Raw genomic sequence first — 26287 nt, 5'->3', positions numbered from 1 at the left:
TGCTCCACACTCCATTCAGCTGGGACTCCTAAAGGTTTTATCCACTTGGCTGTCAAGGAAAACACTGGGCAACAGCCATGACTGGCCCCCAGAAAGCCCAACTGACGAGAACTAGCTGTGATTGTACATACAACAGGGGTGGCCACATGTGACCTCCTCATCTTCCAATGTTCCTTGTCCATGTCCCAAGGATCCACTTCCCTCTTAGCCCAGGATCCAGAGGCTCGGGGCAGGCCTGACAGTGCTGAGGCTGCTAAACATAGTCTCACAAGTCTTATTTCTGAGGCCGACTGAGTCTCCGGAGTTTCTTGAGTTGACTGAGCAGTTCTGAGATAAAAGGCTGAAGAAGAAATGGGTGAGATTAAGGCATGGAGTCACACCCACCACCATACTGTCCTCCCTAATATCTCCCTTACCCCACCTCCTAGAGCCAGTGAAGGGGGGAAAGATGCAGGCCCAAGCTTTCCTTTCATTAGTTTCCTCCCCACTGGGCCTCCTCTTACCCCCAGAAGAGCAAAGCATCCTTACCTCTGTGGGGCTGGGACAGTCTCGGAGAAGAGCCTGGGTAGAAGAGAGCAGACAGTGGGTCCTGAGCCACCGCACTTTCCCACAAGCCCCCACTCAGTCTTCCAGGAATTCCCTCTGATTTGGTTCTCCCACTCCACCCAAGGAGGCAGAACCTGGGTTCCTAGGTTCCCCTTAGTCCAAGCCCAGCTTCCAACCCCAACCCCTGGCCCCAGGGCCCAGACCCCATTCCACCTCCAACTGAGTTTTCTGCTCCTCTGTGGATAGTTCCATGAGAGCTTCCAGGTCAATCTCCAGATCAGAAGAGGTTGGTTGATCCTGTTTGGGAATCACATGGGGCTCAGAGAGGCCTGGCCAGCTAGTGCTGGAGTGAAAGTTACTGTCAGGGGCTCACCCATTCCCCACTCTATTTTCCATGTCCAGTTCCTCTCATCTTCAAACCATGCATTCATCCTTCCATAACAGTTACTGGACACCTACTGTGATCTACCGGAACAGCCCTAGAAGTCTTTAAAAAGAGTGTCTGTTTTAATTTCAACAGTTTTATATATATTGTTGGTAGAGATGTAAATGGTGCAGCTGCTTTGGAAAAGTTCCTTAAAATGTTAAATATATCTTTATCATCTGACCCAGCAATTCCACTCCTAGGTGTATTCCCAAAAGAAATGAAAACATATGTCCACACAAAAAATTTTCTCATGAACATTCATAGCAGCATGATTTATACTAGCCAAAAAGTCTAAAACAACCCAAATGTCCACCAACTGATGAATGGATAAATGAAATATGATGTAGCCATGCAATGTTACTCATCAATAAAAGGAACAAAGCGCTGATTCATGCTACAACATGGATGAACCTTGAAAACATTGTTAGTGAAAGAAACCAGTTATAAAAGGCTACATATTATGATTCAATTTGTATGAAATGTCCAGAATAGATAAATCTATGGAGACACAAAGTAGATTAGTGGTTTCTTAGGGCTGGAAATGGTGGCGGTAGGGAATGAGGTATGACTGCTAATGGATCAGGGTTTCTTTTAAGGGTGATAAAAAGGCCAAAAATTAGATTGTGGTGGTTGTACAACCATTTGAAGATATTTAAAATATAAAATTTCCCACTTTGAGTGGTGAATTATATGGTATCTGAAATAAAGCTATCTTTAAAAGTTATTATAGTCGCCCTAGCTGGTTTGGCTCAGTGGATAGAGCGTCAGCCTGTGGACTGAAGTGTTCCAGGTTCGATTCTGGCCAAGGGCACATGCCGGAGTTGCAGGCTCGATCCCCAGTAGGGGGTGTGCCGGTCAATGATTCTCTCTCTCGCCATGCTTCTCTCTCTCTCTCTCTCTCTGTCTCCCTCTCCCTTTCTCTCTGAAATCAATAAAGATACATATTTTTAACATTATTATAGTCATTGAAAAAAATTAACTACTGAGATTATAAAATTGATGATGAAAGAAGCTCAAAAGAATAAGAAGACAAGCCACGGGTTGGGAGAAAATATTTGCAAGAGATATATCTGATAAAAAAACACTGTTACCCAAAATATACAAAGAACCTTAGAAACTCATAAATAAGAAAAGGACAATTTAAAATGGGCAAAAGATCTGACCAGATGCCTCACCAAAGAAGATACACAGATGGCAAATAACAGCTGAGAAGATACTCAATATTACATGTCATTAGGGAATTGCAAATTAAACCAACCATTAGATACCACTGCACACCTATTAAAATGGCAAGAAATCTAAAACGCTGACAACACCAAATGCTGGTGAGGATGCAGAGCAACGGGAACTCACATTCATTGCTGGTGGGAATACAAAGTGGTACAGTCACTTTGGAAGACAGTCTGTTTATTACAAAACTAAACACAGTCTTACCATACAATCCAGCAAGTGTGATCCTTGGTATTTACCCAAATGACTTGAAAACATTGCCACACAAAAACCTGCACACAAATATTTATAGGAAGTTCATTCATAATTGCCGAAACTTGGATGTTACAAGGATGTCCTTCGTTAGGTAAAAGGATAATAAACCGTGGTACGTCCAGACAATGGAATATTACTCAGCATTAAAGCAAAATGAGTTGTCAAGCCATGAAAAGTCATGGAGGAACCTTAAGTGCATATTACTAAGTGAACGAAGCCAATCTAAAAAGTCTACAGATTGTATAACTCTAACTATATGATATTTTGGTAAAGGCAAAACTATAGAGACAGTGAAAAGGTCAATGGTCACCAGGGTTGTGGGGTGGCTGGGATGAATAGGTGATACACAGAGAATCTTCAGGGCAGTGAAGCTATTCTGTATGATATTATAATAGTGGATACATGTCAATATACATGTGTCAAAACCATAGAATGCATAACACCAAGAGTGAATCCTAATATAAAATATGGACTTCGGGTGATTACGATGTGCTGGTATAAATTCATCAGCTGTAACAAGTGCACTGCTCTCGTGGGAGACGTTGATAGTAAGGGAGACTATTCATGTGTGGGGACGGGGAATAATGGAACTCTGTACATTCTGCTCACTTCTGCTGTGAACCTAAAACTGCCCTAAAAATCAAAGTCTATTTTCTAAAAAAGATGGGAGCTCAAGGGCCAAGATGTAATAAACTTAATAATTTTTACTGCTTCATCAGGACTTCCGTAAGTGAAAGTGGTGTGGTGGTGAAGAACATGATTACTAGTACAGGTTGGTGTCACTTTTTAATGTATTGAGGTGACATGGGTTACCAAAATTAAATAGATTTCAGGTGTACAATTCTATATTCTGTGTATTGTATTGTGTGTTCAAGTCTCCTTCCATCACCATTTATCCCCCCCTTTACCCTCTTCTATATCCTCCCATCCCTTCTCCCTTTGGTAATCACCATACTGTTGTCTGTATCTATGAGGGTTTTTTTCTTTTTTTCTTAATCCCTTCACCTTTTCACCCAGCCTGCCAGTGCCCCTCCCCTCTGACATCTGTCAGTCTGTTCTCTATATCTATGAGTCTATTTATATTTTGTTTGTTAATTTTGTTCATTAGATTCCACATATAAGTGAACTCATATGGTACTTGACTTTCTCTGACAGGCTTATTTCACTCAGCATAATACTCTCCGGATCTATCCATGCTATTGCAAAAGGTAAGATTTCCTTCTTTTTATGGCCAAGTAGTATTCCATTGTGTAAATACACCACAGCTTCCTTATCCACTCATCTACTAGTGAACACTTGGGCTGCTTCCCGATCTTGGCTATTGTAAATAACACTGCAATGAACATAGGGGTGCATGGTGTCACTTTATTGATTCATTCTAAGAGCTGTCATTGCTTTTGCATCATCAGTACAAGTGTCAACATAGTGAAAAAGGCGAATATCATCTTAGTATTATTGTGAAAATAATCATGGGCCCCCTGAAATGGTCTTGGGAACTCCTGGAGTCACCAGAACACACTTCAAGAACTGCTGCCTTATCCATTTTTCTATTAGGTTTGTTCAGTTTTTTCTTACTGATTAAAAAAATAAGATTAACCCTAGCATTCCACATATGATAGAAATATCATTTGTTCAGAAGGGTTTGGGGAAATAGTGTATGTGTTGAAATAGTTAAATCTAATGATCTTTTCCAGTTTAGGTTTTGCTTCCTTTTTATTTTATGCTTAACAAGTTCTTTCCATATTGATTTGGATATTTTATATTCGCCTTTACAAACTTCACCTTTTTCATTTGATTATTAATCCTTTGGGATAATAATAAATATGTGTCAAGTGGCTACTGTGAACTTGGGAAATTCAGTGAACAAAACAAAGAACCTGCCCTCAAAGAGCTTACATGTTACTGTGAAAGGGCTAACTTAGAACCCTGGCACTGTTTTCATAGACATAATAGAAATAGATGTACTAAGTAATCAAGTTGTGTAATTTAACTAAAGGTAAAGGCTATTGGAGGAACTTTTTGGACTATGGAAATGTCCCATATCTTGATTGGGGTATTGGATACATTATAGCAAAGTACATTCATATGTAGACTTCATTCTATAATTGATTTTTTAAAAATATTTTTTATTGATTTCAGAGACAAATTAACAGTTTTGGTCCTTCCATTCCTTTTTCAAATTAAACAGTGCTAGGTGTCTAAGACAGCTCTTTCATCCTAAGCTCCAGACTTTCCCCTTTGCTTCCTTGGTTTCTAGCTCATCTGATTCAGCATTCATTCATTTAATGCATATTTATTGAGAGAATGCTGTACACCAAGCATTGTGATGAATACTGGGGTTATAATTGCAGGACAGACAGACATGATCCTGTCCTTGAAAAGCTTATCGTCTCCTGAGGGATACAGACAGGTGAAAAGGCAGTTGCAATAGGGTGGTAGGCACGCTGAGGAGATACTTTGGGAGAATATGGAAGGGGAACCTAACCAAGCCTGGGGTTTAGGAAGGCTTTCTGGAAGGAAGTGACCTCTAACCTGAGACCAGAAGGCTGAGTAAGAGTTAGCCAGATATTTAACTTCTGGTCATGATGGAGTAGCAGGGACCAGATTTATTCTCCCAACATAAGCACTAGAACAGTAGACAAAAATATATGAACAGTGTTTTCAGATATTGGACAAGAAGTAGTTCAGAAATACCCGAGAGAGAAGGGAAGTGAAAGAGGTAACCTCTATACTTGCCCTGAATGCTTTCTAGAGGCAATTTCCAGAAAACAGAGCTGAGAGGGAGATTCCAAGCAGAGCACAGTGGTCTTGCTAAGTTGATATGACAGAGATCAGAATTCAGGGTTGAGGTGACTGGAATTTGCTGGACAAAGTTCTGGAGAGGAGGGAGTTATAAAGAAAATAACCTTCAGAAATCTACATAAGAGGGTCTCTTAAGTCTGCTGAACACAAGATGCACATTCGTAGGGTAAAACTTCACAAAGCCAGGCTCCATGAGATACCGAAAGCACAGAGATGAACAGTTCCCAGACCTCACAGAGGTGTGGAGACAAATCAAAGTCCACCCAGCCAGAGCAGATAGTCAGCACTGATCATGCAGGGATTCAGTAGAGACCTCAGAAGGGCCACGCTTCACTAGGGGGGAAATTATTCTCTAGATTAAAGGCAACTCTAGACTAATGCTAACAGAGCTTAAAAACAAGCCTCAGCAGAACCACAAGTAACTAAACTACCTACTAGGATAAAGCCCAACATTCTTTAAAGGAAGAAAAAAAAATCCAGTTACTCAACAACATAAAATTTACACTACAATTCAGTATCCAGGCAAAAATCACTAGTCATGGCAAGAAGCAGAAAATGTTCCCTATAAACTAGGAGGAAGATCAATTAATAGAATCAGACCCAGAAATGACAGAGATGATGGAATTAGCAGACAAGGAAAACATGAACACAGTAATGATGAAAACAGAAGATCTGAGAAAGAACCAAACATCTAGAGATGAAAAATACAATATTTTAAATGAAAAATTTACTGGATGGAAATAACAGCATACTTGCAGAAAAAAGGATCAGTTGAACTAGAAGATATAGCAAAAGAAACTAGTCAAAATGAAGCACAGAAAGAAAGAAACCTAGGCAGTGGGAGAAAAGGAACAGAACAGAGCTTTGGTGACCTGTGGGATAATATCAAGTGGTCTAGCATACATGTAATTTGAAATCCCAGAAGTTGGGGGTGAAAGTATTATCCTATCTAATAAAAGAGTAATATGCAAATTAACCATCACTCTGCTACACCCACCAGCCACGCCCACCAGCCATGCCCACCAGCCAATCAGGAGCAAATATGCAATTAAACCCAACCAAGATGGCTACGCCACAGAGAGCAGGAGGTAGGCTTGGGTTTCCCCGGCAATGGAGGAAGCCAAGCTTTCCACTTGCCCTTGCCGGCCTAGGCCTCCACTCAAGGCTACAAAGTTTCAATGATAGAAGATACATAAACCCAAACAGAAATGGCGGCAGCCACGGAGCTGGAAAGAGCAGGAGGCTAGGGTTGCCCCCGGCGATGGAGGAAGCCAAGCTTTCCCCACACCAAGGCTGGCCCAGGCCTCTGCTTAAGGCTACAAAGTTTCAATTATAGAAGATACATAAATCCCTAAAAAAAATGGCTGCCACCATGGAGCAAGCAGAAGGCTTGGCTCTGCTCCAGGCTACAAAGTTTCAATTGTAGAAGATAAATAAACCCCAGATACCAGGGCCTCCACTTGGGTCGCCGGGGGGCGTGGCCGGCCTGCAAACCACCACAGGCCCCTCACCCAGGCCGCCCCACGCCCCAAGGGAACCCCCACCCTGATCCGGGACACCCTTCAGGGCAAACCAGCTGGCCCCCACCCGTGCACCAGGCCTCTATCCTATCTAATAAAAGAGTAATATGCAGATTGACCATCACTCCAACACACAAGATGGCTGCCCCCATGTGGTCAAAGATCCTGCCCCCATGTGGACACAAGATGACCACCACAAGATGGCCAGCAGGGGAGGGCAGTTGGGAGGAACCAGGCCTGCAAGGGAGGGCAGTTTGGCTCTATCCACTGAGCCAAACCAGTTTGGGCATGACTCTATATTTCATGTGGCGGTACCCTGCCAGATGCTGCCAGATATGGCCCCTTTCTCAGCTCCATTCCCTACTCAGGCCCTTCCTCCTGATCTCTCTGCCATGGGACTAGCCATGGAGTAAGGTTCAGAGATGAACTAACAATGTCTGTTTTCACAAATTCATTGGCAATATTTTTTTAAAGTTGGAAGGTTAATAGATTGTTTCTTAAAATCTCACCACACTAAAAGAGCTGCATCAAGCCCTAGGCGGTTTGGCTCGGTGGATAGAGCGTCGGCCTGTGGACTGAAGGGTCCCAGGTTCGATTCTGGTCAAGGGCACATGCCTAGGTTGCAGGCTCAATCCCCAGTGGGAGGCATGTAGGAAGCAGCCGATCAATGATTCCCTCTCATCATTAATGTTTCTATCTCTCTCTCCCTCTTCCTTCCTCTCTGACATCAATGAAGTCAATAAAAATATATATATTTTTAAAAAGAGCTGCATCAAAATGCTAGCTGCCACCAGGAAAAGCTAGTGTCATGAAATCCATAGGAAAGGAATGTTTCAAAATCTGGGGTGATCAACAGTGTCTCCCCTGCTGCTGTGTGCATTAGATTTAAGATTTAGCCCAAGGTAATGACTGGTGACCTTGGCAGGAGCTCTCAATAGAGTTGGGGGAACAGAAGCCAGATTTTGATGGTTTGAATGGTGATAGGAGGGGGAAAGGTAAGTAAAGGATGTGAGTATGGACAAATCCTTTAAGTAGTCTTATTGTAAAGGAGACAGGAACTATGGGATGGTAATTAGAGTGGGGCACATTGATGAACGTCAGTGTTTTTAAAATAGGAGAAACTTAAAAGTGTTTAAGCCCCTGCTTAGTAGCCAAATCCACACTCCCCCTCTGGACAACAGGAGCGCCAGCGCCCCAAACCTGTTTGTTTGGGTTGGATCCAGACTTGCTTCCTCTAAAGACCCCAAAGCAGGCTGTACACCCTGTGAGAAGAGGTGGGGCCCTTCATCAAAGGAAGGTTGGGTCCCATTAAAAAAACTAAACAAGTAGTGATGCATCCCTGGAACCATTTCCAGTTGTGCCGTTTAAGGTGGACATGTAAGGAGAGCCCTGGTGGGTGGCGAGGGGCCCTGTGAAGTTAGAACTGGGGTCGGGTAAGTCTGGAGGCTCTGTTGCTTCTATCTCTGCCCAAGGTGATCAGCCACTTGGGGCTTCCCCAGTCACTTGGCTGCTTCCGGATGAAAAGAGCAGGGATTGGGAGAGGAACTGCCACCTGCACCTTTGGACAATCACCATGGCAACTGCAGGCCAGGTATTTTTTTTCAGTCATTGCCTGGGAGCGGTCCTCCTACATGTCCTGTTGGAAATGTTATAAACTCATTATTGTACAGCTTCCCACCCACCCCCGCCTGACCCCCCCACCCCCAGCTCCCTTAATCTTGCAAAACAAGTTTTGGCTAGTATCTTCCTTTGATGCCCAGAAGGACTTGCCCTGAGGTGTCTGAAATATGAGACTTTTCATGCAAGTGCACAACAATCTGAAATTGAAACTGATCCAGAGAGAGGGTGCTGGCAGTAGTGACCGGCAGGCGAGGTGTCCTGCAAGGTCAGAGCAGACTCAGGCCAGGAAAGTTTGCCTCTCCCGCTCCCAGCGTCAGGACATCTGCAACCTGCCCCAGGATGCAGCAGGGAACACGGTCAACACCTGGACCAAGCAGACACATGACCCAGGGAGCCTCACAAGGCCGCTTGGGCCACATGGACGACTCCTCCCCACCCAACCACAGAGCTGCTGGCACAGCCCTTTCCTGGAAGAATCACAGGCCCTTGCTTCCCACAAGAAAGAGAGAGGGGAGAGAGAGAGAGAGAGAGAGAGAGAGAGAGAGAGAGAGAGAGAGAGAGAGAGAGAAAAGGACTGAGTCAAGAAAGAGGAGAAATAAGGATCACGGTATGAGGACAAGGAAGACTTCTAGTTTCTGGCTTGGTGCAGTGGCTCTCTGCCAGCCACACGCTAGTCAACTGTGGAGCTTATAAAAAAGACCAGTGCCTGGGCCCCACCCTAGCAGATTCTAATTAAATTCAGTTGAGGTGCAGCCGGGGCACTGTTTTTTTTCCTGAAGTACTTCAGGTGTGTGGAGAACCACTAAATGCACAAGTAAGTGCTAGGCTCTGCGGGCAGAGCCCTGGCTGCAGCCCTGAGTACCGTAGCTTCCTAGCTACTCAAGATCGCTAAGCTTCCATGTCCTCCAGGGTGAAATAGTAGCTACCTAATGGAGTCGGGGGCGGGGGCTGAATGAAATAACGCACATCAAATGTTGGCACTGTGCCTAGCAGGTGCTTAAGTGCTCAAAATGTTTTCTTGTTAAAGCAGTGGTTGCTACTACATTAGGATCCCAATGTGGAGCTAGCTAAGTACTTCCCATGACAAGGGGCTAAGACAAAACCCATCCTTTGCCCTGGGTGGAACTGAGGGTAGTCAGTGAGAACCAGGACGAGCTAGACCAGCTGCTGGTGTTAGTGCCGGTTACTCTAATGTTCTGGTCCCGTTCTGTTCATTCTGAAATGAGTAAAATGTTCTATATCTGTGCTGACAGATATATCTGTAGCCACTAGCCACATGGGGCTATTGGGTAGTGTGACTGAGAAACTGAACTTTTAATATTATTTAATTTTCATTAATTTGAAGTTAAATAGCTACACATGGCTGATATCTACAGTATTGGACAATGTAGCTCTAGACGTGTATATATGTTGAGGATAAGAGTAAAGAAACACATAAAAGAAAAAAAATAGCCCTTCTATTATCTTGCTTGGGCATCAAAACGTCGTAAAAGGAGGTGTTGACAGGCATTTACAGCCCTGTTTTACCGATTAGGGAACCAGGTCTCAGATGGTAAAAGACATGCCCGGATTATGAAGAGAGTAAGAGGCAGAGCCCAGACCAGAGGGGCCAGATTTCTGGGCTGCACACTCACGCTTCACCCGTTGGGAAAAGCGTTCTCTCCATGGGAGCATCTCACATCCACCCTCCAGCTCCTCCTGAGGTTTCAGAGCAGACTTTTCCTCAGCTCACTGGCCAGGCTTAAAGCCCCCACCTTCCTCCCTCCCCCACGCTACCCACCTGGAAGAGCTCCTGAACCTTCGCATCCACCCACTGCTCCATGTCCACCCAGCGCTGGAGCTGCCCGCGGTCATACTTCACCGTCAGCCGGCTCGGTCTCCGGGACCTGGACACTCTGGACGGGTCGGGGTGGGACTTTGACTCTGAGTCTGTGGATGACGTCCTCCTCTTCCCAGAAGCCCACTGGACCTTCTTACTTGAGTTCTCCCTGTCAGGGTTGGGAGAGGTGCAGGTGACAGGGTTTGAAGACAGCATGGAAGGAATGGCCTGGGCAAGGAGCTGGGATACACTGCCAGTCAGAGCCAGGGTGCCAGGGAACTGAGGAAACCGAAAACAGGAGAGACCAGCAGGGAAGAAAGGTGGGAGGGGCGGGGGTCAAAGATCAACAACAGGTACTGGAAATGCCAGACTCCTGGCTCCTGGCTGCCAGTGAATGGCACTCCTGAGCTGAGCTGTGCCCTAGCCTCCCTTTCTAGCAGCTGTAGAGGCTCAATGTGACATAAGCAGCAAATGAGCAAAGGTCAAGAGGGTGCCATGCCTCAGGAGGGGGAAGGGGCCCTTGGGCCCTGAGGGATGTGGGGCTGTGATCTGTGCTCTGTGACCAACTCTGAGACAGGACCAGAGTCACACTCATCCGAGAACCTGCTGCATTCCACCGCCTGGGACCTGATCTACCTGGGGTCGGACGGAACCTGCAGGAGCAGTGTCCCTGGCAGGCAGGAGCTCCTGCTCAGAGTATGGCACTGCTCAGAGGGGTGCTTATCTGTGGAACTCATGGGGTCAGTGCCCTCTTGTGTCTGGGTGTGTCTGCATGTTAGCTGCCTTTAGGAATATGTGAGGGGAGGGGAGCTCTTGTGTTAGCCGGGCCCCGTGTGCTTGCAAAGGCAAATTTATCAAGCTTGTCTCCAATTCCCTTTTCCCAGAGGCAACTGCTTAGGAAGCCATGTTTATCATCACATGACCCTCCCCTGACTCACGTCCTTCCTGACAGAGGAAACCTGCAGACTTACTTTTACCCAGGTGTCAAGGCCTACTACTTCTACACATGCTTGCATTCTAAAGGAATGATGTTTTTGTTTGTTTACTCCTTTGTAACAAAAATATCTAAAATTTTTAGAAAAGTTACAGAACACTAATTTTTTTAAATTGATTTTTAGAGAAAGGAAGGGAGAGAGAAACATCTATTTGTTGTTCCATTTATGCATTTACTAGAGGCCTGGTGCACGAAATTCGTGCACGGGGGGGGGGGTCCCTCAGCCCAGCCTGCACCCTCTCCAGTCTGGGACCCCTCGAGGGATGTCCAACTGCCCATTTAAGCCTGATACCAGTGGGATAGGGCCTAAACGGGCAGTCGGACATCCCTCTCACAATCCAGGACTGCTGGTTCCCAACTGCTCGCCTGCATACCTTCCTGATTGCCCCTAACTGCTTCTGCCTGCCAGCCTGATCACCCCCTAACCACTCCCCTGCCAGCCTGATTGATGCCTAACTATTCCCCTGCCAGCCTGTTTTCCCCTAACTGCCCTCCCCTGCAGGCCTGGTCACCCCTAACTGCCCTCCCCTGCAGGCTTGATCGCCCCCAACTGCCCTCCCTTGCAGGCCTGGTCCCTCCCAACTGCCCTCCCCTGCTGGCCTGATCGCCCACAACTGCCCTCCCTTGCAGGCCTGGTTCCTCCCAACTGCCCTCCCCTGCTGGCCATCTTGTGGTGGCCATCTTGTGTCCACATGGGGGCAGGATCTTTGACCACATGGGGGCAGCCATCTTGTGTGTTGGAGTGATGGTCAATCTGCATATTACTCTTTTATTAGATAGGATAGAGGCCTGGTGCACAGGTGGGGACCAGCTGGTTTGCCCTGAAGGGTGTCCCGGATCAGGGTGGGGGTTCCCTTGGGGCATGGGGCGGCCTGGGTGAGGGGCCTGTGGTGGTTTGCAGGCCGGCCACACCCCCCAGCGACCCAAGTGGAGGCCCTGGTATCTGGGGTTTATTTATCTTCTACAATTGAAACTTTGTAGCCTGGAGCAGAGCCAAGCTTTCTGCTTGCTCCATGGTGGCAGCCATTTTTGGGGGGATTCATGTATCTTCTATAATTGAAACTTTGTAGCCTTAAGCGAAGCCTGGGCCCGGATGTGCGGAAAGCTTGGCTTCCTCCATCACCGGGGCAACCCTAGCCTCCTGCTCTTTCTAGCTCCATGGCTGCCGCCATTTCTATTTGGGTTTATGTATCTTCTATCATTGAAACTTTGTAGCCTTGAGTGGAGGCCTAGGCCGGCAAGGGCAGGTGGAAAGCTTGGCTTCCTCCATTGCCGGGGAAACCCAAGCCTCCCTCCTGCTCTCTGTGGCTGTAGCCATCTTGGTAGGGTTTATTTGCATATTCGCTTCTGATTGGCTGGTGGGCATGGCTTTGTGGGTGTAGCGGAGTGATGGTTAATTTGCATATTACTCTTTTATTATATAGGATTGGTTGATTCTTGTATGTGCCCTGACCAGGGACCAAACCCACAACCTTGGTGTATCAGGACAATACTCTAACCAACTGAGCTACACGGCCAGGATTAATTTTGTGTTTTTTTTTAATGAAAAGCTCAGAAGGACAAACAAATGAAAGTGAAACTTTCTGTTCTTTCTCCAACTCCTCTCCCCAGAGGCAACTGCCATCAACAGCTTGTCTTTAGTTCTCCTGTGATCACCATTATCCTTTTATGCAACACCATAAATTTGTCCATTTTAGACAGTATCTCTTCTCTCCTTAATCTGAAGGATGAGAAATTAACCCCCTCACACTAACTCCATCTCCTTTACTTCCACATTGCAATTTTTGTTTATATATTACTTTTGAGGTCTGGTAGCAGTTGCCTTTATGTTGAGTTTCTGTTTCCAATGTATGGGCTTCAACCATCATACTGTACACGGACTCCTAAAAGACAGCTTTAGACAGAGGCCAACCGATGAGTCTTTAGGTCCAATTTTAGGCCCTGGAAAAACCCAGGCATTGAAGGAAGACTGACAGATCTGAGTTCGAACTCAGCTTTGCCTTGCATCGGTTTCACAAGCTCTTTAAGTCTGTTTTCTCATCTGCAAAATGGGGTTCGGGGAGGATTAAATGAGATGATAGATACAAACATTTAGCATGGTGTTCAAAAAGAGTCCCTTCTTCGTAGACATCCATTCCCTTCCTTTCTCCGCCTTCCCATTCTCCCTGCCTTTCTGGTGAGGCTCTGCATCAGAAAGGCTGGCCCTGGGACTTCCCAGTGACTTCCTTCCTGGGCCTCCTTGGAAAAGGGTGGAAATTAGCAAGGATAGGGAGGCCTCTAAAGTGCATCCTGTAGACTCTCCTGTTGCTTTGACACTGTGATGGGCAGTCATTATGATAGTCCCCTCTCTCTGCTGTTTCCTGTCTTCTGAAGGATTTGAAGGCCCTTTAAGGAAAAGGAAGCAGATCAGAGGAGTCAGTGGGTTTTGTTCATTCATCACCTCATTCACTTAACAAAGACTTTATGAGCTCCTCTAGCAGGCCAAATACTATGCTCAGCACCAGGATGGGTGATCCAAAAGAGACACAGTTCCTGCCTTTATGGAACTCACCATCTAGTATAAAAATAAACAAACATTAATCAGCTAATAAATAAATATAAAATGGCAACTGTATTTAGTGATCTAAAGAAAAAGGTGCTATAAGGTGTCATGTAGTGAGTAATAACATTTGAACTGAATTCTAAAGGATGAGTAGGCGTGAACTAGGCATAAGGGCCAGCAGGAGTGGACCTGGCAGAAGGCAGACCATATGCAAAGCCTCTGTGACAAGAAGGACAAAGGACAGAGAGTCCAAGGGATTGGAACAGAAAGGAGGGGGGCCATGAGCAGAAGGTGTGAAAGTATCTACACAGGGCCTGGTGAATCATGTTAAGGTGTTTTATCTCTATTCTAAGAGCCTTGGGAATCACTGCAAAATCTTAAGCAATGGTGGTTGGGCAGGCTGACATATTCCGATTTAAATTTCTAAAAGATCACCCTGGCCATTGAATAGATAGAGGATCAGAGGGTGCCGAAGTGCTGGAGGAGACCAGTTAAGAGGCCATTGCTGTAAGGCTTGACGAGGGGAGGTAGTGTTGCTGATAGTAAGAAATGGAGAGATTAGAGAGGTATTTAGGGGGTAATCTTTAACAGAACGTTAATTGAGAACATAAATATGCATGGATGCCTATACAGACATAGAGACATAGACAGGTTCACGGATGGAGCCTCTCTGAACATGTTTCCTAATTTGTAAACTGGAGGTTGGTGTGATTCTGCACCAGCAAACAGTATGGACCTGGTGAAACTCGAGGGCACACGAATGAGTTATTCCCATCCTACATAATAAAAACCTAATATGCAAATTGTCCCCTCAGGTGGTTGTTTGACCAAGAGTTGACCAGGAGACTGGGAGTTCGACCGCTTGCTATGACGTGTGCTGACCACCAGGGGGCGGCGCAGAACATGGCAGGTATTGGCGATGCAGCGCTGGCAGCGGGCAGCAGTGGAGGCACTGCCAGCCCCGATGGGGCCCCGACGAGAGCGGGACCTCTGCGGGATGGTGGAGCAGGTGAGTGGGTGGTGCCAGGCCAAGGCGGGTGCGAGCAGGGGCCCAATCCCCCTACCGATCGTTCCACAGATGGTGACCAGCAGTGGCAGTGACGGGAGGCAGGGCCGCCGCTAGCTCCCAGGCACTGAGGGAGCCGGGCAGGGATCGGGGGACCCCCTGGCTACAACCGATCGCCCCGCAAGCAGGATGGTGGAGCAGGTGAGAAGGTGGCGCCAGGCCAAGGGGGGCTGCCAGGCAGGGCTGTGAGGCTGGGGGTGCAAGTTGGGGCTGCGAGGCTGGGGGCACAAGCTGGGGCCCGATCTCCGCAGGCCACCCCGAGGGACCCCACCTGTGCACGAATTCATGCACTGGGCCTCTAGTTATTAATAATGTGAGGCTCCTCAAGGTATTCGCCAATGATACAACTGATAAGGGGTTAATATACAAAATGTATAAAGAACTCAAACAACTCAACACTAAAAACAAACAAACAATCCAATTAAAAAATGGACAGAGGACGTGAATAGACATTTCTCCAAAGAGGGCATACAGATGGCCCATAGACATATGAAAAGATGCTCAAAATCACTAATCATCAGAGAAAGGCAAATTAAAACCACAATGAGACATCACCTCACACCTGTCAGAATGGCTATCATCAATAAACCCACAAAGTGGTGAAAGTAGTGGCATTTGAATGGTGGAAATATGGGGTATTTTTAATTCTATTCCATGTTATTATTATTTTTTCAAATGCTGAAAGCAAGTCACTTTGTTTTTCAAGACTCACTAATGGAGTCCAACCTGTTCTGTTAGAGGCAATTCCATGATCTAGTTACTCAATGCCCTGTTATTAGATGTATGGGATTGCTACCAATTTTTGCCATTATAGTGCTGCTCTGAACATCCTTGTAACTATTCCTATGTTAGCATTTCATGATTTCCCCCCCGACTTAAGAGAAGTTCTAGAGATAGATCTACAAGGATAGAGGATGTGTAAAATTATAGGAGAATTGAATATTTATGGTCATATTAGCTCCCTGAAAATTGTACCAAATAAACTCTTTATAGTTTGATGTCCTAATATGTACAGTTAATGAATATGTTAGTCATATACACATTGCTGCATAATAATTATCCCCAAATTCAGTAGCTTAAAACAATAAGCATTTTTCATATATCACTGTTTCCGTAGGTTGCTTGGCTGGCGCCTCTGGCTTAGGGATTCTCAGAAGGCTGCAAGCCAGGTGGCGGCCACGGCTGTTGGTCAGAAACATTGTTTCTTGCCTTGTGGACCTCTCTAGAGCAGCGGTCGCCAACCTTCCAGACCTCACGGACCACCAGTGGTCCGCAGACCACCGGTTGGCAACCGCTGCTCTAGAGGATACTCACCACATAGCAGTGGCTTCCACTAGATCCAGGGCACCAAAAGAGGGAGAGGGTGTCAAGCAAGATGGAAATCACAGTCTTTTCGTAGCCTAATCTAGGAAGTGACATCCCATGATGTTTTGCTCAGCAGAAGCCAGCCACTAGGTCCAGCCACACTCAAGGGGGAGAGATGACACAACAGCAGGTGGGGACTACTGGTGGCCACTTATGGGCTATCCACCACACTGGAATTTGTGAACATTTTTGACATTAGGATTCTTCAAGTCTCCTGCCCTCAGAGCACCGTGTGGTGGCCTTGTCTTCCAGGGCCTGTGTGAACGCCCTGCAGTCCTAGTGGAGCAGCTTGGGCTAGAGGCCGGTGTGGAGAGGATCAACAGTACTGCAGGCAGCATGCCTGCAAGGATGCTCTGCTGGCCAGTGTTCCAGCTGCAAGCAACCCCTTCTGGGAACCCAGGTCCTGCGCTTTCCTTTGGAGACCAGGAAAGAAGTTCACTGAGGAATGCCTTCAGACGCAAAGTGATGAATGACTGCCTCCAAGTCTCAAGAAGACATTTTTCTCTAATCAAATGACTTTCAGATATTTCAGAACTTTCCTGTGGCTTGGTACCATAGCCAGAATTCTATAGAAATTGATGAGTTTGTACTCAAATAAAGAATCTGGGGGAGCCCAGCCTGACAGTTCAATTCCTAGCCTGGGCATATGCCCGGGTTGCAGGTTCCATCCCCAGTGTGGGGTGTGTGGGAAGCAGTCAATCGATGATTCTCTCTCATCATTGATGTTTTTATCTCTCTTCTCCCTCTCTGAAATCAATAAAAATATATATATTTTTAAAAAGAATCTGGGGGAAAGGAGTAGACCTTTTTTTTGAAATGTTTTTTTAATATATTTTTTATTGATTTTTTACAGAGAGGAAGGATGAGAAATAGAGAGTTAGAAACATTGATGAGAGAGAAACATTGATCAGTTGCCTCCTGCACACCTCCTATTGGGGATGTGCCTGCAACCAAGGTACGTGCCCTTGACTGGAATCGAACCCGGGACCCTTTAGTCTCAGGCTAATGCTCTAGCCAAACCAGTCAGGGCTGAAATGATTTTTAATTGATTTGAGAGAGGGGAGGTTGGGGGAGAGGAACTCAATTGGCTGCCTCCTGCATGTCCCCTACTGGGGATCGAGCCTGCAAACTAGGCATGTGCCCAGACTGGGAACTGAACCAGAGACCTCTTGATGTACGAGACAATGCTCAACCAAATAAGCCACACCAGCCAGGGCAAGGAGTAGACTTTTAAATAATAATGGCCTGGAGAAACCAAGATGGCGGCATAAGTAAACACCTAAACTGCTGCCTCACACAACAATTTCAAAACTACAACTAAAAGACAAAACTGACATCATCCAGAACCACAGCAAAGCTGGCTGAGTGGAAATTCTACAACTAGAAGGAAAGAGAAAAGCACACTGAGACTCAGAGGAGCTGCGGAGGGCAGAGGTGCAGAGGCGCGTGCACGAGGAGAGGGCGGGCAACTGAGTGCGCGGCTGGCTTTCTCAAGCGGGAGAGAGATAGAAGCTCCCAACTGCTCTGAACTCCAGTTCCGGGTGAGACTCTGGGGACCCAGACTCATTTGGGGAGAAACTGGACTGTCTGGCAGCGGGCAAGGCTCGAGGGTGGCTTTCTCTCAGAGGTGCTTGCAGCGATTGCCAAGGGATGCTGAGAACCAGGGGCCTCTTGGGGCAGGGCTGACGGGAAGCCATCGCTGTTTGCTCCGCCCTGAGATCCCACCCCACGAAGCCATTGCTGATTGCTCTGCCCTGAGACTCCGCCCCATCCAAGCTGAACACAGAGGCTTTTGAAAGTCTTGTCCCATAAGGGTGTCTCTAGCACAGAAGTTCTCCCAGCGTAGACATAGCTGATCCTCACAGCCAATTGGCCTGGAGGTCAATTCCTCCCAGTGATACCAACAACAATCAAGGCTTAACTACAACAAGACTGTGCACACAGCCCACAAAGGGGTGCACCAAGAGTGTCCACCTCAGGTAACTGGGGAGGCTGAGTCACTGGGCCCTATAGGACACTTAGCACACAAAGCCACTCTATCAACTCAGGGAAGCAGCCAAAATGTGGAGACAAAGGAACAGATCACAAATGAAAGAAATGGAGGAAAGCAAATGACTAGATATAGAGTTCAAAACCACGGTTATAAGGTTTTTCAAGAATTTTCTAGAAAAGGCTGATAAATTTAGCGAGACCCTTGAGGATATGAAAAAGGACCAACTAGAAATTAAGCATACACTGATTGAAATAAAAAATAACATACAGAGATCCAACAGCAGACTAGAGGAACGCAAGAATCAAGTCAAAGATTTGAAATACGAAAAAGCAAAAAACACCCAACTGGAAAAGCAAAAAGAATCCAAAAATATGAATCTAGTATAAGGAGCCTCTGGGACAACTTCAAGCATACCAACATCAGAATTATGGGGGTGCCAGAAGAAGAGAGAGAGCAAGATACTGAAAACATATTTGAAGAAATAATGACCGAAAATTTCCCCCACCTGGTGAAAGAAATAGATTTACAAGTCCAGGAAGTGCACAAAACCCCAAACAAAAGGAATCCAAAGAGGACCACACCAAGACACATCATAATTAAAATGCCAAGAGCAAAAGACAAAGAGAGAATATTAAAAGCAGCAAGAGAAAAACAGTTACCTACAAGGGAGCACCCATACGACTGTCAGCTGATTTCTCAACAGAAACTATGCAGGCCAGACGGGAGTGGCAAGAAATATTAAAAGTGATGAATAGCAAGAACCTACAACCAAGATTACTCTACCCAGCAAAGCTATCATTCAGAATTGAAGGTCATATAAAGAGCCTCACAGATAAGAAAAAGCTAAAGGAGTTCATCAACACCAAACCAGTATTATATGAAATGCTAAAAGGTATTCTTTTTTAAAAAATATATTTTATTGCTTTTTTACAGAGAGGAAGGGAGAGGGATAGAGAGTTAGAAACATCGATGAGAGAGAAACATCGATCAGCTGCCTCCTGCACACCTCCTACTGGGGATGTGCCTGCAACCAAGGTACGTGCCCTTGACCGGAATCGAACCTGGGACCTTTCAGTCCGCAGGCTGACGACGCTCTATCCACTGAGCCAAACCGGTTAGGGCACTAAAAGGTATTCTTTAAGAAGAGGAAGAAGAAGAAAAAGGTAACGATAAAAATTATGAACAACAAATACATATCTATCAACAAGTGAATCTAAAAATCAAGTGAATAAAAAAATCTGATGAACAGAATAAACTGGTAAATTTAATAGCATCAGGGGCATAGAAAGGGAGTGGACTGACAATTCTCGGGGAGAAAGGGGTGTGGGGGGTACAGCAAGAGACTGGACAAAAATCGTACACCTATGAATGAGGACAGTGAGGAGGGGTAAGGGCAGAGGGTGGGGTGGGAACCGGTGGAGGGGAGCTATGGGGAGAAAAAAGAGGAACAACTGTAATAATCTGAACAATAAAGATTTATTTTAAAAAAAACTAGCCAGAAAAGAAAATAATAATAATGGCCTGGTTTGTTTGGTGAAGTGCTTTATACTTAAACAAAAACTTTACCACCACTCTCTTCATGGGGCCTTGGAGCCTGTCGGATGCTTTAGGATGAAGTTGAACTTCTCTTTCCCAGCCACTGGCTCTCAGCAACTCAAAGTGGACAATGATTGCAAACTTCATGTCTTTTATGAAACGTGTGTGTCCAACGAAGTTGCTGCTGATGCTCTGGGTGAAGAATGGAAGGGTTTTGTAGTTGAAACCAGTGGTGGAATGACAAACAAGCAGGGGGTCTTGTCCCATGGCCGTGTCTGCCTGCTGCTGAGTAAGGGGCATTCCTGTTACAGACCAAGAAGTGGAGGAAGAAAGCACAAATTTGTTCAGGGTTGCCTTGTAGATGTCAATCTCAGCGTTCTCAATTTGGTTAGTGTCAAAAAAGGGGAGAAAGATATTTCTGGCCTCACTGATAACTACTGTGCCTCATCGCCTGGGGCCCAAAAGAGCTAGTAGTATCCGCAAACTTTTCAATCTCCCTAAAGATGTCTGCCAGTATATTGTGAGAAAGCCACTCAACAAAGGTGAGAAACCTGGGACCAAAGCACCCAAGATTCAGTGTCTTGTTAGTCCACATGTCCTGCAACACCAACGCCGGGTGTATTGCTCTGAAGAAACAGTGTACTAAGAGGCCACAGAATATGCTGAGAGAATGAAGGATGCCAGATAAAAATGCCAGGAACAGATTGCCAAGAGCCATACGCTGTTCTCTCTAAGAGCTTCCACCTCTAAGTCTAAGTCCAGTCAAAGTGAGATTTTCTAAGAATAACAAATAAATAAGATCAAACATCAAAAAAAGAAAAAAACCTTATCACCAAATATACCAAAATGCACCTCTTTCACAAGTAAATTACTAGTTTCTATACCCGGGATAATTATGTATGTTTTATTTATTGGATGTTCACATGTGAGGAAGAAAAACATTTCTGTTTATTGAAAAATTCAATATTTGTAATTTGTTGTTCCTAAGATTTTTTTTCACCATAACAAAATTTGTTCTTTTCTCAAGAATTTACAATATCTTTTTTTGTTGTTGTTAGTCCTTACCCGAGGATATTTTTTCCATTGATTTTTAGAGAGTGGAGGAGACTGTGAGAGAGAAACATCGGTGTGAGAGAAACATTGATTGGTTGCCTCCCGCACGCTCCCCGACGAGGGCTGGGGGTCGAGCTTGCAACTGAGGTACATGCCCTTGACCGGAATCAAATCCATGACCCTTCAGTCCAAAGGTCGATGCTCTAACCACTGTGCAACCAGCTAGGACACAACATTTAAATGAAGATAAGCCAGTGTAAAATTGGGAGGGGTTAAAATAGGCTTTATTAATCAAACTAGGGGCCCAGCCTGCACCCTCTCCAATATGGGACATCCCTCTCACAATCCAGGACTGCTGGCTCCCAACTGCTCGCCTGCCTGCCAGCCCGATTGCCCCTAACTGCCCTCCCCTGCCAGCCTGGTCACCCCTAACTGCCCTACCCTGCAGGCCTGGTCGCCCCTAATTGTCCTCCCCTGCAGGCCTGGTCACCCATAATTGTCCCTCCCTGCAGGCCTGGTCGCCCCCAACAGCCCTCCCCTCCTGGCCCTGTCACCCCTAACTGCCCTCACTTGCCAGCCTGGTCACCCCTAACTGCCCTCCCCTGCCGGCCTGGTCCCACCCAACTGCCCGCCCCTGCAGGCCTGGTCCCCCCCAACTGCCTTCCCCTGCAGGCCTGGTTGCCCCAAACTGCCCTCCCCTGCCGGCCTGGTAGCCTCCAACTGCCCTCCCCTGCAGACCTGGTCCCCCCAACTGTCCTCCCCTGAAGGCCTGGTCATCCCTAACTGCCCTCCCCTGCAGGCCTGGTCCCTCCCAACTGCCCTCCCCTGCTGGCCTGATCGCCCACAACTGCCCTCCCCTGCTGGCCATCTTATGGCGGCCATCTTGTGTGTTGGAGTGATGGTCAATTTGCATATTACCTCTTTATTATATAGGATTGTTAGACAGGACAAGGGTCTCAGGGTCTGAGCAGTTCTATATGTTATTTCTTCCTAATGTAAAAATGTAGCACAGTATTTTTCAGATGCAGCTATAAACAGGATGAGCTGCAAGGAACTCAAGCAGATAAATGTTGCCAAGAAATCAATAAAATTATATATTTTTTAAATCTTACAAATTAAATGACTTCTTAATGTTGTATTTTACTTCAATGATCTGACTTTGATTTAATTTGGGTCACTTTTAAAAGGATGCTTTGTGTTTGTAATTATGTTTAAAGAGTTTGCAAATAGCTTGGCTGAGTATGGCTCAGCGGTTGAGCACTGACCCAGGAACCAAGAGGTCACTGGTTGGATTCCCAGTCAGAGCATATTCCTAAGTTGCAGGCTTGATCCCCAGTAGGCAGCCAATCAATGATTCTCTCTCCTCATTAATGTTTCTATCTCTCTCTCTCCCTCTCCTTTCCTCTCTGAAATCAATAAAGATATTAAAAAAAAAAGAGTTTGCAAAGAAAATTTCTGCTAAATTAATCATTTTCTATGATTAAAAAAATAATTCTTGCCCTGGCCAGTGTGGCTCAGTTGGATGGGCGTTGTACTGTACACCAAAAGGTTGCTGGGCTGGGTTTGGCAGGTGCAGCTAATCTCTGCTGGGGTGACTAGATTGGGACTAATAATGTTAATGCAGCTCTTCAGCTGGACCCCCCTCTCTCCCTGATAAATCTCTCCTGCTCTCTTTGGGTGGCCTCTCTCCTACAGGGTAGTCAAATTTCTTTACAGCACAAATGGTTCTAAGAGGGAAAAATGGAAGCCACAAGGCTGAAGCCTAAAAGTCATGTGATACCACTTCTACTATGCCCTATTGGTCAAAGCAAGTTGTAGATTCAAAGGGAATGAAAAGGTAGATGCCCCCTCTTGGTGGGAGGGGCAGCCTGCACATATAGGAAGATGAGAGGTCTGGTCTACCATCTTTTTTTCAATCCTCACCAGGGCATATGTTTCTAGTTTTTATTTTTTAAAACTTATTTTTATTGATCTCAGAGAGGAAGGGAGAGGGAGAGGGAGATAGAAACATCAACGATAAGAGGGAATCATTGGATCGGCTGCCTTCTGCACGCCCCACACTGGGGATCGAACCCACAACCCAGGCATGTGCCCTCCCTGACGGGGAATGGAACTGTGATCTCCTGGTTCATAGGTCGACGCTCAACCACTGAGCCATGCAGGCTGGGCTGTTTTTATTGATTTTAGAGAGAGAGGAAGGGCGAGAGAGAAACATGGAGTATGCACCAACCTAGGTATGTGCCTCGACCGGGAATCGAATCCACAACTGGACGATGCTCCAACCCATTGAGCCACACCTGCCAGGGCATACTTGTTTGATCTCAAAGGGAATGAAGGCTATAGCATAAACCCAGGTCTTCTATTCTCCAAGTTCACAGAGGGGAGTGGCTAACAAAAGAGCTAATTCATCCAGACACCTGGCCCTGGGCCTGCAATATAGATTTAGAAAACAATACCATCTGGAAATGCTTTGTAGAAAGGCAAGTCATAATTATCATGGAAAGGGCCCAAGATTGGCAGTTAAGAGACCTTAAGTCTAGGCTGGCCTCTGCCACATACTAGCTGTATGTCTCTGAACAAATCAAGGTCAAATCTCTGGGCCTCAGTTTCCTGTATATAAGGCAAAGGCCTTTAACTAAGGCCCCCAACAGTTCTGACATTGTCTCTTCACAGACAGAACTTCATGAACCCATCCAGGTAACAGCTGGCTCTATATACACTGCCAGAGAGGCTCTTGGGGTCAATGAGGGTCTGAACAAGTGAAGGGCAGATGAAGGTAGGGCTGGAGGAGAGAACCTTATGCAGTGTGCAGGGTGGCTGGGGGTCCATGTGGAAGCTGGCACAGAGCCCAGAACAAGGGCAGCAGTGGCAACAGGCAACAAGGGGTGGATGTGAGCGAATACCAGGGAAGGCTGTCAGGACCCAGGGGCTGTCTGGATGTTTGCAGGGAAAGCCCAAGGAAAGGCAGGGGGTACAGATAACTCCAAAGTGACTGGGACAATGAGGCCAGAAGAGCAGAGCAATTCTGGGGTTAAATAGGAGGAATATAGAGGTTATCATGACATATTTCTCTCTTCATTATAGAGGCATTCCATGTTCACTAAAGGGAACTTGGAAAATAATTTAAAAACTAAAAAGAAATACCCCATATTTCCACCATTCAAATGCCATTACTTTCACCACTTTGTTAAACCATCTTTTTTTCCTCTCATGTGTAGTTTTTCTTTTTATCAGAAGCAGCTTAAGATAGTGGGAAAAATGTAGTGTTTTTGTTTCTTCGTTTTTTATTGATTTTTAGAGAGAGAGGAAGGGAGAGGGAGAGCCTGCAACCCAGGCATGTGCCGTGGCCTGGAGTGGAACCGGGAATCTTTTGATGCACCAGAGAGTGGGACGACACCCAACCACCTGGGCCACAGCCAGGGTGGAAGAGTGTAGTTTTTAATGTCAGAGAGATGGGATAACATTCTGGCTCTGTCCCTTTCTTCAGATAACACTTATTGAGTACTCAGTGTCACATATTTTTTCTGTATTAATTCATTTAATCCTCATAATAACCCCACGCAGCCCTATTTTGTAAAGAAGGAGACTAAGGCACACTGATAGTAAGTGGCAGAGAAGAGAATTAAACCCAGTAGTCTCGAGAGTGAAGCTTACCAGATCTGAACGCATAATAATCTGGCCACTCAGTGTATATCCTATGTAATAAAAAGCTAATATGCAAATTTCCCCCTCGACCAGGAGTTCGACCAGCAGGCAGGCCAGCCAACCGCCCATGTCTCCTCCCCCTGGCCAGGCTGGCCAGACCCCACCCATGCATGAATTCATGCAGCGGGCCTCTAATATATATATACTGAGTGGCCAGATTATTATGCATTCAGAGATCATAATAATCTGGCCACTAAGTGTATGTCCAGTGCCTGCAACACAGTAAGTCTCTCATCTAATGGTGGCTGCTCACCACTTGAAAATGAGTTTTTGTTTCAGTCAAGTTGAATCTGTGGTGAAGGTGGAACTTCCATCTGAACTCAGAATTCTTAAGTGTGGAAAAGCCCACCGAAGCAATAGAAATGCTTGCTGGGACTCCAATCCCCACTCTGCTAACTGCCACATGATTGACAAGTTAGTTAACCTGTCTGAGCCTATTTGCTCATCTGTAAAATGGGGATAGAAATAGTACCTACTTTCTCGGTTTGAATATATGGGGCAATATGTGGGAGATACTGAGGAACAGGGTTTGGGCACTGTTGGTGCTCGATAAAAGTAGGTTTTGCAATGGTGTGTATAATGGATGTAATGATAAATCTGTGGTAATATAGTATTACCATAAGGTAGTAGTCTCCTTGTTAGGATTCTTGTATGTATAAGGTGTTGGGGGGGAGACAGGAATCCTATCTAATAAAGAGGGAATATGCTAATTGACCATCACTCTGTCACAAAGATGGCTGCACCCACAGCTGAGGCCAAGTTCCCATAAGGAGCCTTAATGAGCAATCAGCAGGGACCTGAGGCTACGCCCTCCCCCTCCCCCGCCCCCATGGGGCTTGACAGGGGACCTCAGGCCATGTCCCCCACCTGGCAGGGCTTGACAGGGGACCTCAAGGTGCGCTTCCCGTCCTGGTGCTGGGCTAGGGGACCTCAGGCTGCTCCCCCCGCCGCAGTGCCAGGCCGGGGGACCTCAGGCCTCGCCCCCCACCAGGTGGGGCTTGACAGGGGACTTCAGGCGGTGCCCTCCGCCCCAGCACCCGGCCAGGGGACCTGAGAATGAGCCCCCCTGCCTGGCAGGGCTTGACAGGGGACCTCAGGCCGTGATCCCCACCCAGCGGGGCTTGACGGGGGATCTGAGGCTGCACCCTCCTGCTGGTGGGGCTTGATGGGGGAATCTGAGGCTGTGCCCCCCTCCCGGTGCCGGGCCGGGGGACCTGAGGCTGCACCCCCCCCCGCAACCCAGCAGGGCTTGACAAGGGATCTCAGGCCATGTTCCCCACCTGGCGGGGCTTGACGGGGGACCTCAAGGCACACCCCCTGCCCCTGTCTGGGCTGGGGGACCTCAGGCTATGCCCCCCATCCTGGCGCTGGGCCAGGGGACCTGAGGCTACATCCCCTGCCCAGCGGGGCTTGACAAGGGTGGGACTGGCTGGGGGGGGTCTGGATCTAGCCCAATTGGGGGGGGGGACAGCTGGGTCTGGGTCTCACGCGATTTTGAGGCGCATGTGGGTGGGCGGGGACTTGACTCTGGGTCCCGTGGTGCACCCCAGACTCTGACAGGAGGAAGGTTTTCATATACATTTTACTAATTTTCTTTCATCTCTGACACTTCTATTATAGAGAAAGGGCAAATAGCAATATTAAATTATTTCCTCTAATTAATCCCCTTTTAATGTGCACGAATTTCGTGCACCGGGCCACTAAATCATAAAACCCTTTATTCCCAGCCCATGTGGCTCAATGGTTGAGTGTCAACCTATGACCCAGGAGGTCATGGTTCAATTCCCAGTCAGGGCACATGCCCAGGTTGTGGG

The 26287-nt window shown here is 46.5% G+C and overlaps 1 protein-coding gene and 1 pseudogene across 2 annotated transcripts; one reads left to right on the top strand and one right to left on the bottom strand.

Annotated features, from left to right (window-relative positions):
* Positions 1-16: 16 nt before the first annotated feature.
* On the bottom strand, positions 17-10435 carry PPP1R14D (protein phosphatase 1 regulatory inhibitor subunit 14D; the record flags this gene model as incomplete). Its single annotated transcript, XM_080675825.1, has 4 exons — positions 17-340; positions 529-561; positions 760-843; positions 10181-10435. The coding sequence occupies 4 exons, from the start codon at positions 10433-10435 to the stop codon at positions 275-277; spliced, it is 438 nt and encodes a 145-aa protein (XP_080531951.1). The 3' UTR covers positions 17-274.
* Positions 10436-19790: 9355 nt separating this feature from the next.
* On the top strand, positions 19791-20389 carry LOC308235893 (small ribosomal subunit protein eS6-like; annotated as a pseudogene). Its single transcript has one exon. The product of its transcript is annotated as a small ribosomal subunit protein eS6-like (transcript).
* Positions 20390-26287: the final 5898 nt, after the last annotated feature.

The sequence above is a fragment of the Plecotus auritus genome, assembly GCF_963455305.1.
Source record: "Plecotus auritus genome assembly, chromosome: 1".
Lineage (NCBI taxonomy): Eukaryota > Metazoa > Chordata > Mammalia > Chiroptera > Vespertilionidae > Plecotus > Plecotus auritus.
This window is presented reverse-complemented; position numbering and strand designations above follow the sequence as displayed.